Below are 15,660 nucleotides of genomic sequence, written 5' to 3'. Positions count from 1 at the left end.
AAAGGATGGGTTTCCTGTCCCGTTTGGGAAGACACGGAATCCGCCACCAGGTTCCTGTCGCCCTGTAGTGCCTCCCCTGCGAGAAGGAGAACCCGGGGGTGTGGGCTTCCGGGCGGCCACGGGGTCTCAGAGGACAGATGTTGCCCGGGGCCACCAAGGAGAGAACTCTGAGTTGTGCAGCCAGGCGGGCTGCCTGAGCCACCTGTGTCTTATCTCCTGGGAGTGTCTCAGCCGAGAGATCTAGATGTGCTGATCTGAAGACTTCCTCAGTGTTTGAAACCCATTCTTAAACCATCTGTAGCCACCAGGTGTGTGTGCCCTTTGGCCCAGTCCTGGAGGCCTCGGTCGGTCGTGGTGGCCAGCTCGACCTCACTGGGCTGTAGCTGTTTCAAACCAGGGGCTTGGCGGCATGTGGGGCGTGTGGTTTCCCGTTTATCCTCAGTGTAAATACTTATTAGCCGAACTCCCTATGCTATCTGTATCTGTTATCGGTGACTGCGATTTATTTCACTTTGGAAACTCCCAGGGTCGTCCTTGTCACTGAACGCGTCCCCTGGCAAAGCGCTGAGTGCAAAAAGCAGCTGCTAGCTCTTTGCAGGATGCTCGGGCGGCCCACGTGGTGCTCACTCCGCACCGAGCCCCACGGCGCGGCCGTTCGGCAATTGTTGACTTTTGCACGACCACGTGACAGTGACAGGCACTGTGAGAAAGTGGAGCCCGGCCACGGATGCTCTCATCCCAGTTACTGGAAGTTAGGGACTGTGATGAGACAAGCATTTCAAACTTGGAAGGGCTGAATCACATTCCACCTAGTGTTTGTAAAGCTGTCTAAACTTCAAAGGAACAATTAAAGCAATCTGAAATCCTCACTGCTTGTAAACAATTTGGAAACTCTTGAGGAGCGACAAAAACCACGGGCATTCTGATGCACTCACTTACCGGCACCCTGTCTTCCCCACTCCTTGCTTTTCGCAGGAGACAATCTTTCTACCAGTCTTTGGCAATTTTTTTAAAAAGTTTATTTATGGGCCGGCGCCGTGGCTCACTTGGTTAATCCTCCGCCTGCAGCGCTGGCACCCCATATGGGTGCAGGGTTCTAGTCCCAGTTGCTCCTCTTCCACTCCAGCTCTCTGCTGTGGCCCAGGAAGGCAGTGGAGGATGGCCCAAGTCCTTGGGCCCTGCACCCACATGGGAGACCAGAAGGAAGCACCTGGCTCCTGGCTTCGGACTGGTGCAGCGCCGGCCATAGCGGCCATTTGGGGGGTGAACCAACAGAAGAAAGACCTTTCTCTCTCTCTCTCTCTCACTATCTGTAACTCTACCTGTCAAATAAATTTAAAAAATAAATAAATTTTAAAAGTTTATTTATTTGAAAGAGTTACAGAGAGAGAGAGGGAGAGACAGAGAAAGAAGGAGGAAGGGAGAGAGAGAGAATCTTGCATCTGCTGGTTCACTCCCCAGATGGCCAAAATGGCCAGGGAGCTTCTTCCGGGCCTCCCACGTGGTGTAGGGGCCAAAGCACTTGGGCATCTTCTGCTGTTTTTTCCCAGGCCATTAGCAAGGAGCTGGAATGGAAGTGGAGCCGCCGGGACTTGAATCAGTGCCTGTATAGGATGCTGGTGTTGCAGGCGGTGACTTTACTTGGTTTTAGGCCACAAAGCCAACCTCTCTTTGGTAATTAAAAAAAAAATTTTGTCGCAGCACACTGGCCGCAGCAGCCATCGGAGGGTGAACCAACGGCAAAAGGAAGACCTTCCTCCCTGTCTCTCTCTCTCACTGTCCACTCTGCCTGTCAAAACAAAACAATTTTATTTTTTTAATTTGACAGGTAGAGTTATAAACAGTGAGAGAGAGAGAGACACAGAGAAAGGTCTTCCTTCCATTGGTTCACCCCCCAAATGGCCGCTATGGCCGGCGCTGCGCCAATCCGAAGCCAGGAGCCAGGTGCTTCCTCCTGGTCTCCCATGGGGTGCAGGGCCCAAGGACTTGGGCCATCCTCCACTGCCTTCCCGGGCCACAGCAGAGAGCTGGCCTGGAAGAGGAGCAACCTGGACTAGTACCCGGTGCCCCGACCGGGACTAGAATCGGGGGTGCCGGCGCTGCAGGTGGAGGATTAGCCAAGTGAGCCACGGCGCCAGCCAGTAATTTTTGTTTTATTTTATTTATTTATTTTTTTAAAGATTTATTTTATTTATTTGGAAGAGTTACAGAGAGAGGTGGAGACAGAGAGAGAGAGGTCTTCCATCCGCTGGTTCACTCCCCATTTGGCCGCAACGGCCAGAGCTGTGCTGATCCGAAGCCAGGAGCCAGGAGCCTCTTCCGGGTCCCCCACGTGGGTGCAGGGACCCAAGGACTTCAGCCATCTTGTACTGCCCTCCCAGGCTATAGCAGAGAGCTGGATCAGAAGAGGAGCAGCTAGGACTAGAACCGGCCCCCATATGGGATGCCGGCGCCTCAGGCCAGGGCGTTAACCTGCTGCGCCACAGTGCCAGCCCCAGTAATTTTTGTTTTAAAAGATTTATGTATTTGAAAGGCAGAGATAGAGTTACAGGAAGAATTTCTGTTCACTCCCCAAATGCCTGAAACAGCCGGGATGGGGCCAGGCTGAAGCCAGGAGCCAGGCGCTCCATCCGGGTCTCCCATGTGGGTGCAGGGGCCCAAGGACTTGAGCCACCTTCCACTGCCTCCCCAGGTGCATCAGCAGGGAGCCGGATCGGAAGCGGAGCAGCTGGGACTTCAGCTGGAGCTGGGCCGCGGGATGCCAGTGTGGTAGCTCACTGTGCCGCAGTGCCAGCTCCTGCGAATGTTTTTCAGACTATCATTCCATTTCCTTCTAGGATGGGGTTCTGCGGCGCCACTGTTTATTTAGGCTCCTCCCCCACTGCTGATGGCTGGACTGTGTGATCAGTCTCCTTGGGCTGCTTCTGGGGCGGCTAGGGGTGTTGCCGTGCTCAGGACGGGCAGGCTGTGGCCGTGCCCCACGGCAGGTCTGGTTTCCAGCTCCCGGCTGCGAAGCCCCACGCACAGGTGGGAGCACGGCGCCCGTGTTTTTCAGTGCTGCAAGGCTCCCCCGCCCTGCCCTTTATGACGTGTTTATTTATTGGAAAGGCAGCGCTGGGAGACAGAGATCTCCCACCCTCTGGCCGACGCCGTGGGCCTGCAGGCCGGCATCCCGAACGGCTCCGGTTTGAATCCCAGTTCCCGGAAAGGCGGCTCCCCTGCTCGGCCCTCACCCAGTGGGAGACCTGGATCCTGGCTTCGGCCTGGTGCAGCCCTGGCCGTGCTGGCCATCCTGGGGGTGAACCAGCGGATGCGCTCTCCGCTCTCCGCTCTCCGTTTCTCTGTAACTGTGCTTTTCAAACAAATAAATGCAACTTCAAAACATTTTCAGAAGAATTCTTGTTTGAGACAGGAAGCGACGGCTCGCGCCCAGCGGTCCCCTTTGCAGACGCACGGGACAAGAGCCTGGCGCTCAGCCCAGGCCCCCGCGAGGGTGGCCAGGGTCCGCACCAGCGGGAGCTGAAAAGGAGCCAGGGAACCCAGGCGGCGCCGGGCGCGGTGCTCAGCCCCAGGCCGCCCCCAGGAGTGCGGACCCCGCTCCGGGCCCCAGGGCGGCAGGCGTGGCCCAGCCAGGCCCCGTGGGCCAGTGCTGACCGCCTCACAGGGCCGCCCATCGAGTGAGCCTGCAGCAGCTCCCGCCAGCAGCGGTTCCCGGCCCGCGGGCCCCCTGCACCGGGGACCGCCGGCGAGGCAGGGACGGCGCATGCGCACACCTGCGCAGGCCTGGGGCTGCGTTTCCCACCACACCGCCGCAGACGACCGCGGCCTGGCCTGAGGGGCCACTGAGGCCGTGGAGGGGCCCACACGCGGGCAGCAGCGGCCGAGGAGCCGAGCGAGCGCGACCCCAGACCGCCCCAGACCCCCGCGCCTGCGCACTGCCGCCGTGTCCGCGCCCGCCGCTGCCAATAAAGTTCGCGCGCGCCGGAAGCGGAAGCGGCGAGTCTCCATGGCGGCCGCGACGGCGGGCCCGGTGTTCTGGAGGCGGCTGCTGGGCCTCCTGCCTGGTCGGCCCGGGCTGGCCGCGCTGCTGGGGCGCCTGTCCGACCGCCTGGGCAGGAACCGGGACCGCCGGCGCCGCAGGTGAGAGCGGCGGCGGGGCCGAGGGCGCCCCCACCGCGCCCCGGCTGGGCCGGGGTCCCCGCGCCCGCCCCGCCGCCCGTGCGCGCCGCCGCCGTCCCCGGAGCGGCCCCCTCACGGCCGGGAAGGGGCCGCCGGTCTGGGCCCGGGGCGGGCTGTGGAGGGGGGGCCCGGCCCTGCGCGCCCTCGGCGGGGCGGGCGTGGATCAGGCCTGCCGGGGGCCCGCGTCCGCGGCGTGGCGCATCCTGCCGGGGAGGGCTGTGGGGCAATCCTGAGTCAGGCCGCGCGAGGACCCACTCGAAGTTTGTTTGTTTTTTTCCCCTAAGCGAATTTCAAAGGGCCCAGTGTTCTGGAAAAATACTGAAGTGAGCGGTTGTGTAACGGGCGAGATAGGCTTTGAACAGTGTGGACAGGCGGCAGGGCACCTGCTGACCTCGGAGGCTGGCCGCCGCCGCCAGCGCTTTGTAAGAAGGGAGGCGGGAATTCATTCGGTGCCCCCCCCCCCCCCGCCGCCCCTTTACGTTTTATTTATTTGGGAGGCGCTCTTCCATCCACTGGTTCACTCCCCAAATGGTGGCAGTGGCCGGAGCTGGGCCAATCAGAGCCAGGAGCTTCCTCCAGGTCTCCCACGAGGCTGCAGGGGCCTGGGGCCGCGGCCGCCTTCCTCTGCTTTCCCAGGTGCATTAGCAGGGAGCTGGAGCCTCAAGTGGAGCAGCTGGGATTTGAACCCGTGCACCTGTATGGGAGGCCGACGCTGCAGGCTGGGGCTTTAACCCGCGGCGCCACAGCGTTGGCCTCGGCTTTTTCCTTTTGCGCGTCACACACAGCTAGGCTAGCCACCCCGACAGTTCTGGGGCGATGTGTTCCTTATCGTACTGCACCCACGTGAGAAAGTGAACAGCCTTCCCGCCACCCAGGATGAGGGGCCATCGCCCCTGCAGAGCTGGGGGCTCCCAGGCGTGCGTGAGTCCACGGCACAGAGTGGGCTCGGTCCAGATGGAGGCCGGGGCGGCAGGGCTCCGGGGCGCTCTGGGAGTGGGGCGGTTCTCCGGTGCTGCCGTCCCCCGGCCGGTTCAGACCCTGTTGGACCTCTTGGGGTGACTGGGGGGACCCTTGGCGGTGTCAGCCATGAGCTCCTGGACTTGTGGCTCTTGGCGGTGTTTCCTGTCTCCTGGGAACCGTGGCCATGGCTCCGACACCGGCGTGAGCCTCGGGCGGCAGCCTTGCAGGCTCTGGAGTTCCTGCCTGTCAGGACTGGGGCCCTCAGACGTGTTGCCCAGGGCTCAGGCCTGGGCCTGGTCTCGGCTCAGGCCTGGGGTCGTGTGGAGCTTGGGACATGGCCGCCGCAGCCGCAGCTCTTCCGGGGAGATCGGACGGAGGCCATTGCTGCGCCTCCCCAGCCAGGACTTGGGAAGGAGGGAATCCAGGTGGTTTCCTTATTAGATTTGGGCCTTACATTTGTTCCGTTAAAAGAAATCCTAGAGGGGTGGATGTGGTGCTGTGTGGATATTGGGTAGCTGTGTCCTGTGCCTCTGGCATCCCGTACTTGCAGGGGCCCAGCACCTGCGGCGTCTCCTGCTGGTTTCCCAGGCGCATTAGCAGGGAGCTGGGTCAGAAGTGGAGCCGCCGGGACCTGAACTTGCACTCAGATGTGGGATGCCGGCCTCATACGCTGTCACTTCACCTGCACCACAGCACCAGCCCCTTTTAAATGTCTAAAACTTTGTTTATTTATTTATTTATTTATTTATTTTTGACAGGCAGAGTGGGTAGTGAGAGAGAGAGATAGAGAGAAAGGTCTTCCTTTTTGCCAGTTGGTTCACCCTCCAATGGCCGCTGCGGCCGGCGCATCCCGCTGATCCGAAGCCAGGAGCCAGGTGCTTCTCCTGGTCTCCCATGGGGTGCAGGGCCCAAGCACTTGGGCCATCCTCCACTGCCTTCCCGGGCCACAGCAGAGAGCTGGCCTGGAAGAGGGGCAATTGGGACAGAATCCGGCGCCCCGACCGGGACTAGAACCCGGTGCGCCGTCGCCACAAGGCGGAGGATTAGCCTGTTAAGCCACAGCGCCGGCCTTATTTATTTATTTATTTTTTAATGATTTATTTATTTGAAAGTCAGAGTTACATAGAGAAAGGAGAGGCAGAGAGAGAGAGAGGTCTTCCATCCGATGGTTCACTCCCCAACGGCTGGAACTGCACCAATCCGAAGCCAGGAGCCAGAACCTCCTCCAGGTCTCCCATGCGGGTGCAGGGGCCCAAGAACCTGGGCCATCTTCTGCTTTCCCAGGCCACAGCAGAGAGCTGGATCGGAAGTGGAGTAGCCAGGACTAGAACCAGAGCCCATATGGCATGCTGGCACTGCAGGCCAGGGCGTTACCTGCTGAGCCACATCGCTGGCCCCCCAAATTTTTTTTTTTTTTTTTTTTTGACAGGCAGAGTGGACAGTGAGAGAGAGAGAGACAGAGAGAAAGGTCTTCCTTTGCCGCTGGTTCACCCTCCAATGGCCGCCGTGGTAGGCGCGCTGCTTCCGGCGCACTGCGCTGATCCGATGGCAGGAGCCAGGTGCTTCTCCTGGTCTCCCATGGGGTGCAGGGCCCAAGCACTTGGGCCATCCTCCACTGCACTCCCTGGCCACAGCAGAGAGCTGGCCTGGAAGAGGGGCAACCGGGACAGGATCGGTGCCCCGACCGGGACTAGAACCTGGTGTGCCGGCGCCGCAAAGCGGAGGATTAGCCTTTTGAGCCGCGGCGCCGGCCCCAAAAATTTTGTTTGTTTTTAAAAAGATTTATTATTTGAAAAGTAGAGAGGGGTCTCCCACCCGCTGGTTCACTCCCCAAATGACGACAGCGGGAGCTAGGCTGACCAGGAGCCAGGAGCTTCTTCTGGGCGGTCTCGTGGGTGCAGGGGCCCAAGGACCTGGGCCATCTTCACTGCTTTCCCAGGCCACAGCAGAGAGCTGGATGGGAAGTGGAGCAGCCAGGACTCGAACCTGCACTCATTTGAGATGATGCACCGCAGACTGCTAGCCACAGCACTGGCCCCTCAAATTTTTATTTTTTTATTAGAGAGCTCCCACCCACTGTTTCGCTCCCCGGATGTCCAGAGCTGGGAGCTCAGTCCAGGTCTGGCACATGGGTGGCAGGAACTCCTTGCTTGAGTTTCACTGCCCCCCAGGGTCGTGTTATCAGGAACCAGGGCGCTCTGGTACCGAATGCCGGTGAGTGAACTGCTTGGCCAAGTGCCTTCTTTCATATATTTTTTTAATTAACAGCAGCTTAAAGAATTATTTATTTATTTGCAAGGACAAGTGATAGGGAGACCACACACACACACACACCGATATCTTTACCCACCGGTTCACTTCTGGATGTTATGCCAGTAACAGCCAGAGCTGGGCCAGGTTAAAGCCAGGAACACCATCTGGTCTCCCGTGCAGACAGCAGAGACCCGAGTACTTGGGCTGTCTCCTGCTGCCTGCTCGCTTGGTTACCAGGAAGCTGGCTTGCAGCAGAGGTGGGACTCCATCCCAGGCACTCCATGTGGCTTGACCTCCGTGCCACAGCGCCTCCCCTCTCCCGCCGTTTCTGGCTTACGCTGGAGTTGTTTCTCTGGGTCGGTAGTTCAGCCAGAAATGGTGCTTGAGCATCAAGTCCAATTCCTGCTCTGTAGCTCGTAGAAGCGCTGTCTGGTGAGGGAGGGGGGCGGACGGTCTTGGGGGTGTTGTAGGCTTCTGGTCATTCCTTTGCCTTATTTAGTTGCCGGTGTCTCTTGAGTCTTGGGGGGACGCCGTGTTGCGTCCACTCCCCCCTGCCGGCTGCTGACTTGCGTTTCCTCCCTTCCCCACTCGTGTGTCCCGATTCCTCATTCCCCGAGTGATGTGGTTTCTTGCGGTTCTGCCATCACTGACTCATTCGTTAATAGCTCAGTGCAGTCTTACATTCTGGCTGGCCAGTCTGACTCGGTGGGCGTGGCCGAGGAGCCCCGTGGCCAGCACCGACAGCGGTTTTGCACTGCTGTGGTTTCCTTTCCGGCAGAGAGACGGCCGTAGAGACAGGAGCTCGGCTTCAAATTGCAGAGGCTGGCCTGAGGCGGAGCAGGTCACGCCGCCGTCTGTGGTGCCGGCATCCCATCCGGGTGCCCGTTGGAGCCTCGGCTTTGCTCCATTTCTGGTCCAGCTCCCTGCTAGTGCTCCTGGGAAAGCAGCAGAAGATGGCCCAGGTGCCTGGGCCCCTGCATCCACATGGGAGACCCGGAAGAAGCTCGTGGCCCCTGGCTTCCGCCTGGCCCAGTCCTGGCTGTTGCTGCCATTTGGGGAGTGAACCAGTGCATGGAAGATCTGTCTGTCTCTTCCTCTTCCTCTGTAATCCTGACTTTCAAATAAGTAAAAATAAGTCTTTACAAAATGACTGTGAATTAGTGGTGTGGAATGTCGTCTGTTGAGGACACTGATGCTTGAGCAGGCGCTGTGGGTCCCTCCGTCAGTCACCATGTTTGTGTAGAACCCCTGGGCTCGGTGTCGCGGAAGCTCTGGCTTCGGGATGCCCAGGCTCGGGGGCAGGTGACTGCTGGGGAGTGATTTCGGGTAGAGGGTCATGGCAGCCCCCAGGAGGGCAGGACGGCGTCAGGCTCGGGGGCAGGTGACTGCTGGGGAGTGATTTCGGGTAGGGGTCATGGCAGCCCCCAGGAGGGCAGGACGGCGTCACTTGTGCTGTATGGGAGGAAGGGTGGTAGCAGGCTGGGTGAAGAAGGGGCAGGGACGTGGACGTGGTGGAAGGCAGCCTTGAGGTCCCACGGGTGCTTGAACCATTGCCAGGTGCTAGGTAGGAAAGGGGGGAGGAGGCTGGGAAAGGAGGAGCTCCCGAAAGCCCAGGAAGCTCAGGGTCTGTGTACAGACCTTTGGGTGACAGCCCAGGCGTGCTATGACAGCGGCTGACGTGCGGTCAGGGCAGTGGGGAGTAGAAGAGGGGATGCATGAGGCAATGGGGGTGGCTGCACGCCGAGGGGCACACTGCCCTGGAACGAGCAGGAAAGAGGCCTCGTGGGGATCCTGGAGGGTCGTGAGGGGCAGTTAGCTGGCGTCGGGGCTGCGGGGAGGTGGTGAGGGCTGGGATCACGGTGGCAGAACTGGAGCTTAGGAGAGGCCTGGAGACTCTTGGCGTCTCTGGGTGACACTGCAATGTGCTGTGTGTGTGAAGTAGGCAAGACCTAGCGGGAAGCACATCAGGAGGGCACTGGTGCTAGTCTTGAACTTGGCTGCGTATAAAGAAGCTTTACCTTTTTTCTTTATAACCATTAGGTCCCAGGTTTTTAATTGTGCAGACCTTTCAGTGACACAAAGTTACTTCAGAGTTGCCATAGAGTCTGTGACTGCTCAGGTCCAGTCTTCCTGGGTAGGAGGGGGCACAGTGAGCCGAGCTGTTCCACTTGGAGCGATGTGTGCAGCACGGCTTACTTTCGACACACGTCCGTGTTCTGTGTTACGTGCTCCTGAGTGTGTGTGTGAGTGACAGGAGAACAGGTAACCAGCGGCTGTTCTTTGTCACATTTTCTTCCGTTTGACGCAGAGAAGTTGTCCTTGTCGCCCTAGGCACCAGCCGACGGCAGAGATTGCGTGTTCTGGGAACATCTGACCGCGTTCCTTACTCAGAGTTCGCAGCAGCTGTCTCTTGGCAAATTTATAGCAGTGACATGAGTGGGAAGGGGCTATTTAGATAGCATAGTTTTCCTGAGTAATTAAAATTTGTTATTGCAGCACGCTAGAGAACATTCGGAACCGACTTTCCCAGTTGTAGCTTTGTCAGTTAACACGAGTGTCCAGAGCCATCTTGGCTGTGGTGTGCTGGCCGGCGGACAGAAGCCAGCCTGGGGAACATGTGCCGGTGGGCTCCGCTGTGCACACGTTGATGTGATCACGCTCTGCGGTCAGGCCAGCCAGGGCCGTTGGGAGCAGCAGAACATGTGGTTGATTCTCAGCAGGCACTCGGATGGGTTATAAATGTGATTAGGACTCTTGGCCTTGCCGGGGGTGGGGGTGAGGAGTGAGTGCACATCTTCGACTTCCTTTTGGCAAAGCCAGGAGGCGAGTTTGCGGTGAGCGTGTAGCCGAGCGCCGGCAGCCTGGCCTCCTGTGCTGGACCTGCTGTGGGAGTGCGGCGGCCCTGGGTCTTTTGTAACCTACGGGAATCCGCTCACTTCCCTTCCTTGGGTCTGGCTCTTGCGTTAGCCAGGAAGCGCTGTGGCTGTGGCTGGGTTCTCATCAGCCAGTTCGCTTTTCGTGTTTCAGTGCGTGTGACTGGCAGGGCAGGGTGGGTTTTTCTTAAAAAAGTAGTTTCTGAAAATATTGCAGTCCAGAGAGCGCAGTTTCTTTTCAAACTGTCTTTCTTTTTTTCATTGTTGGGACAGTTTGGGATGGGACCCAAGCCACAGAGCTGGGAGCACAGATTTTTATCTTGGGGTTCAGAAGTGCTCGGGGGCCTGCAGACCACAGCTCTGCACCTGCCGAGAGGGGGCTGCGCAGCTGCCCTGGGTGCGGCACGGCGAGTGCGGCACTGTGTTGTGCTCCTGTGCACTTGTGAGTGGAGGCTGCAGGCACTCCTCCCATCCCGCCGTCTCCTTGGTCCAAGGCCACACATTCCCTGTTTGCAGGACACCCTAAGAAGTTGGCCAGCAGCCTGTGTGCCATCAGTAGTGAGCCGGGTCCTGCAGCTTTAGGGGTAGCCGATGTGTCCTCAGAAAATGCAGAGGTGTGGAGGCGTTGCCTGAGGCTGACACATTGGCCACGGGGCTTCTCTGGGGTCTTCGCTGGCACCTCTCTGAGAGTGTGGAGCCTGGCCAACCTCCAGGCACATCCTTGCCAATCCAGGGGAAACGAGGTGTGCGGTGGTTTTCTGTAGAACAATCGCAGCTTCAAGATGTTTGGTGAGTGGCCCGGCGCTGTGGCATAGCAGGTGCAGCCACTGCCTGCGATGCTGGCATCCCATATGGGCGCCGGTTCATGTCCTGGCTGCTCCATTTCCGACCCAGCTCCCTGCTAATGGCCTGAGGAAGCAGTAGAAGATGGCCCAAGTGCTTGGGCCCCTGCCAGCCTCGTGAGAGACCTGGAGGAGAGTTCTTGGCTCCTGGTTCAGCCTGGCCCCAGTGCCTGCCCTTGCAGCCGCCTGGGGAGTGAACCAGCAGAGGGAGGGTCTCTTTCTCTCCCTCTCTCTCTGTAACTCTGACTTTAAAAGTAAATTTAAGAAAAGGGTGAAATGGAAAACTCCTGTCTCCCCACAAGAGGGAGAAGTCCCTTCTGTTGTAACAGGTGTGTTTGGGTGTGTCTGCTTTGCTGGTATTGTGAGCTCAGACCTGCCGTGGTCCTGTGTCTCTCAGGAGGGTGTGTGGGGCGCGTTGTCCTGCCTGCACCTGCCTGCTGGCCGCCCTAGGTCAGGGCTGGGACAGCAGCACCCACGTGCTTGCTCTTTGGCCAGGGCGGTACACACGGGGATCCCTCCTGAGATGGGGGGCAAGAAACCTCCCCTCCCCCATGCCCACTGGCCCGTGCCCCTCCTCGGGATGGAGGGGTGCGTCCCCAGATCGAGGGTCTTCAGTGCTTAGGCCTGGCCCACTCCCCGGTTCAGTTTCCGTGGGAAGCCTTCAATCCTGGGATGGAACCTGTACCCAGTCAGGTGTCCTGTGGGTGGGTGGTGACTGGAACTGGCTGGTTCTGGCACATTTCACGATTTGGGTCGCAGGCTGTGGATGGTTCTGCGTTGTTTTGGTTGATACTGAGGTGTGTGCACAGCCGCTAGGTCCCTGGCACTGTGGGGGCGCCACCTGCTCTTGTGCCAGCCCTGTTCACAGCTCTTCCCAGCATTCCAGAGGAATGAGCAGACCCTCCTCCCAGAAGCAGGGTAGATGGTATCTAGAGAGAGATAAGAGACAGAGGACACCGGGGAGCGGGGTTTGCGTGTGGCAGCTGTCTGCAGGGCGATGTGACACGTGGAGCCCTGCTGTTCGGCGAAGTTTGGTGAAGTAACCACAGCTCTGCCTCCTCGAGTCTCTCGGGGCCGAGCGTTGCCGGGAACGAGTGTTTTCTCAGTCAGCGGCCCTGGTGCGAGAGGAGCTGTGTGTGCAGGTGGTTGGCCCCTGGAGGCTGGGGATTGCTGTGCAGTGGGGCTGCTGCTAACTCAGGGTGGGGGGAGCCTCTTCTGGGAAAACTCAGAAAGCCGGGAACTAACCCCCGCGGGTGCCGCCTGCATGGAGAAGTGGCCCCGAACAGGGCTGGGCGAAGCCAGCTGCGGGGCGCCCGCGGCACTGGCACTCTGTGTGGCTGCCACGCTGCAGTTAGAGTTCGCGTGTCCCCAGCCTCCGCGTGGCCTCCTGGGCGTGTGCTGTCACTGGGGACACTGTTACGACACACTCGGCTCCTCTTCAGAGCACCTCCCTTTTCAGGGATGTCAGATTGTCACTTAAAGGTTGGGTCTGCTGCACAGTGAATCCCTGAAACCAACCTGTCTTTGTGCTCCTGTCAAAGACACACCTGTGGGTACCCAGGTGCCACAGGAAGCCAGCCTGAGAGGCCCTCAGCAGCTCTGGGAGGGAGGCCCTGGCAGGCCCGAGGGTTCCGGTGCAGGTGGCCAGTGGGCCCGGCTCCCCCGTGGACGTGGTGTGTGTGCCCTGTGAGGTTCTCAGCTTTCTCTGTGGAGGGAGGTTTCTGTCAGTTCCTGCGCTCCTGCTGGGACTCCTGCAGGTTGTGACGAGGTCTCTGGTCGCCCAGGTCTCTGGTCGCCCAGTAGCTCACCTTGTGTTGTTGTTTATGTAGTTAATTTGCATTTCCTCTCGTGTGGTTCTTGGTGTCAGTTTGTGAGGCTGCTGAGGTGGTGGGAGGCAGACTGCCCGGCCCTTCCATGTGCACCTTCTGGGTCCATCACAGGTGCTCACTCGGGACCTGCACTGGGGCTCACGCCAACACATTTATTTATTTATTTATTTGACAGATAGAGTTAGGCAGTGAGAGAGAGAGACAGAGAGAAAGGTCTTCCTTCCGTTGGTTCACCCCCCAAATGGCCGCTATGGCCGGCGCTGCGCCGATCCAAAGCCAGGAGCCAGGTGCTTCCTCCTGGTCTCCCATGCAGGTGCAGGGCACAAGCACTTGGGCCATCCTCCACTGCCCTCCTGGGCCACAGCAGAGAGCTGGACCAGAAGAGGAGTAACCGGGACTAGAACCCGGTGCCCATATGGGATGCTGGCGCCGCAGGCGGAGGATTAACCAAGTGAACCACGGCGCTGGCCCCTCGTGTTGACACTTGACCTGTTCTGCTTGCCGTGTGCCACGAGTGTTCCCGTGGCTTCCTCTGGGAGCTGGTGTGTCTCTCAGCCTGTGTGGTGGCCTGGCTTCCTGGAAGGTGGGGAGAAGCTCTAGGCAGAGGTACAGCGAGCTGGTGGTGCCGAGGGCTTCCCACCGCGAACACTGTTTCATTCATGAATATTGGAGCCGAGGCTCCCTTGGGGGCTTCCAGTTGATAGATGGTTGTGCAGCTTCCCCGTTGTCTTGTGGCTTCCTGCTAGAACAGATTCCCCCTCCTCTTCCAGGCGCAGTGGGAGCAGAGCCCATAGTTTGGGGAGTTGGGGGCAGTCACTTCTCAGGTGTCTGGGCCTTCCCTTCGTGGGTGCTGTCGCCTTTTCCAGGGATGACGGGGGGCGGGGGGAAGTGCGCTTTTCCACTTATGCAGTGGGCGTCCAGGCCAGCCGCCTTCTCGGATCCAGAGAGCCAGCGCCTTCGCCATTGACTCAAGTTTTCTTGGCAGTGAGTCGGCCATGACAGACGAGCGGCTTTCTGGGAAGCCCAGCGGGGCCATCTGGCGTCTGTGCAGGGACACTCAGGAGCCCTGGGAAGACTTGGCGCTTTAGCACGCAGCACGCAAGTGAGGTCATCTTCCTGGAACTTGTGGCCATTCAGGCCCTGGCGTGCGCGTGCTCTCCCCAGAGTCCCTGTCCGCAGCACTGCGTTCACAGCAGGGCGGGGTCTGTGTGCAGCCCCTCCACCCCTGCCCTGCAGGTGCTCAGTGCACGGCGGGGTTGCCCAGGGTGAGGTGGTGTGGTCAGGTCCTGCTGGCCGGAGACGGGGTGCGACCCCCCGGAGAGGAAGGGGCCCTTCATGTCACCTCTGACCTCTCCCTGCTTCTGCGTTTAACTGCGAATCGCAGTCCTAGAGAACAGAGTCTCAGGTTCTCCCGGGACAGAAGCCCCGCGCTTCCTCTGGGCCTTAGCCGGACGATCAAGCCTCTGCAGGTTGGCCTTGTTCTGCTGTCTTTCCCTGGCTCTCTGCAGGCAGGGTGGTGTGGTTTTATTTTTTATTTGAGAGGTAGAGTTACAGACAGTGAGAGGGAGAGCCAGAGAGAGGTCTACTGTCCGCGGGTTCACTCCCTGGATGGCGGAGGACTCACCTACTGTGCCATGGCGCCAGCCCTGTTTTATTTTTTATAAATTTCACCACATGGGATGTTTTCACTTACCATGCATATTATTTTTATTATTTTTTATTTGAAAGGCAAGAGTTACAGGGCCAGGGGTGGGGGGGAGAGAGATCGATCGATCTGCTTATCTGCTGGTTCACTCCCAGATACCCACAACAGCCAAGACTGGGCCAGGCTGAAGTGTGGAACCATGAACTCCATCCTGATCTCCAGCGTGGCTGGTAGGGGCCCAAGTATTTGAGCCATCTTCTGCTGCCTTCCCAAGTGTGTTGGCAGGGAGCTGGATTAGGAGTGGAGCATCCGGGAATCAAACCCAGCCCAGCTGTGTGTGATGCCAGTGACACAAGCAGTGGTTTTACCCACGGTGCCACAGCACTGGCCCGCTTTTCTCCCCCAGGTGTGTTTGTTGGAAGTGGGCATGATTCACCTTGCGTTGGCTTTTGCGAGTTACTTGTGGTTGCCCTAACGTTGGTCCCTGTGTTTGGAATTCACTTAGAGCTTGGGGTCTGCCCACAGGCAGGGTACTTCTGGAGTTGTCCAGCCAGTGGGTCCTTCATGTCCCGAGAGGAGGGAGGAGGGTGAAGGATAAACCCTTTGGCAGAGCTTGACTGGGGCTCACTTGCAAATGTTCTAGAAAATCTGAACTGTCCTCCCCGGCCGAGTGTGAGCCCTTGTGTGTCCTCCCCCAGGTCACCATGGCTGTTGCTGGCTCCCTTGCTGTCCCCTGCGGTTCCCCAGATCACCTCACCGCCTTGCTGCCTGTGTCCCGAGGGTGTGCACAGGTTCCAGTGGATCAGAAACCTGGTTCCAGAGTTCGGAGTCTCCAGTTCCCACGTCAGGGTGCTGTCTTCCCCGGCAGAGTTTTTCGAGCTCATGAAGGTAAGCCGTGTCTAGCGGAAAGGGGAACAGAGTTTGAGGGAGAATTTTGGGGGAGTCCGGTCGTGAGTCCTGAGGCCTTTTGGTTCTGGAAGCTTCTGGTGGCTGCTCAGCTCAGTCCTTGTGGTCTGCCTCTTAGGTTTCACTTCCCAGGTGGTTGAGTCGAGCCACAGTCAGAGGCTCCCTGTGTGTGG

General features: G+C 59.0%; 1 protein-coding gene across 1 annotated transcript in view; it reads left to right on the top strand.

The window, feature by feature from the left end:
• The first annotated feature begins 4,006 nt into the window (after positions 1-4,006).
• Positions 4,007-15,660, top strand: part of PGS1 (phosphatidylglycerophosphate synthase 1) — a 40,317-nt gene continuing 28,663 nt past the window's right edge. Inside the window, exons 1-2 of the mRNA XM_062175648.1 lie at positions 4,007-4,140; positions 15,280-15,469. Of these exons, the coding sequence (XP_062031632.1) occupies positions 4,007-4,140; positions 15,280-15,469 (324 nt within the window). The remainder of the gene's footprint in view (positions 4,141-15,279; positions 15,470-15,660) is intronic.

The sequence above is a fragment of the Lepus europaeus genome, chromosome 18 (assembly GCF_033115175.1).
Source record: "Lepus europaeus isolate LE1 chromosome 18, mLepTim1.pri, whole genome shotgun sequence".
NCBI lineage: Eukaryota > Metazoa > Chordata > Mammalia > Lagomorpha > Leporidae > Lepus > Lepus europaeus.
Note: the sequence above shows the minus strand (reverse complement) of the source record. Positions and strands in the feature narration are given on the sequence as shown.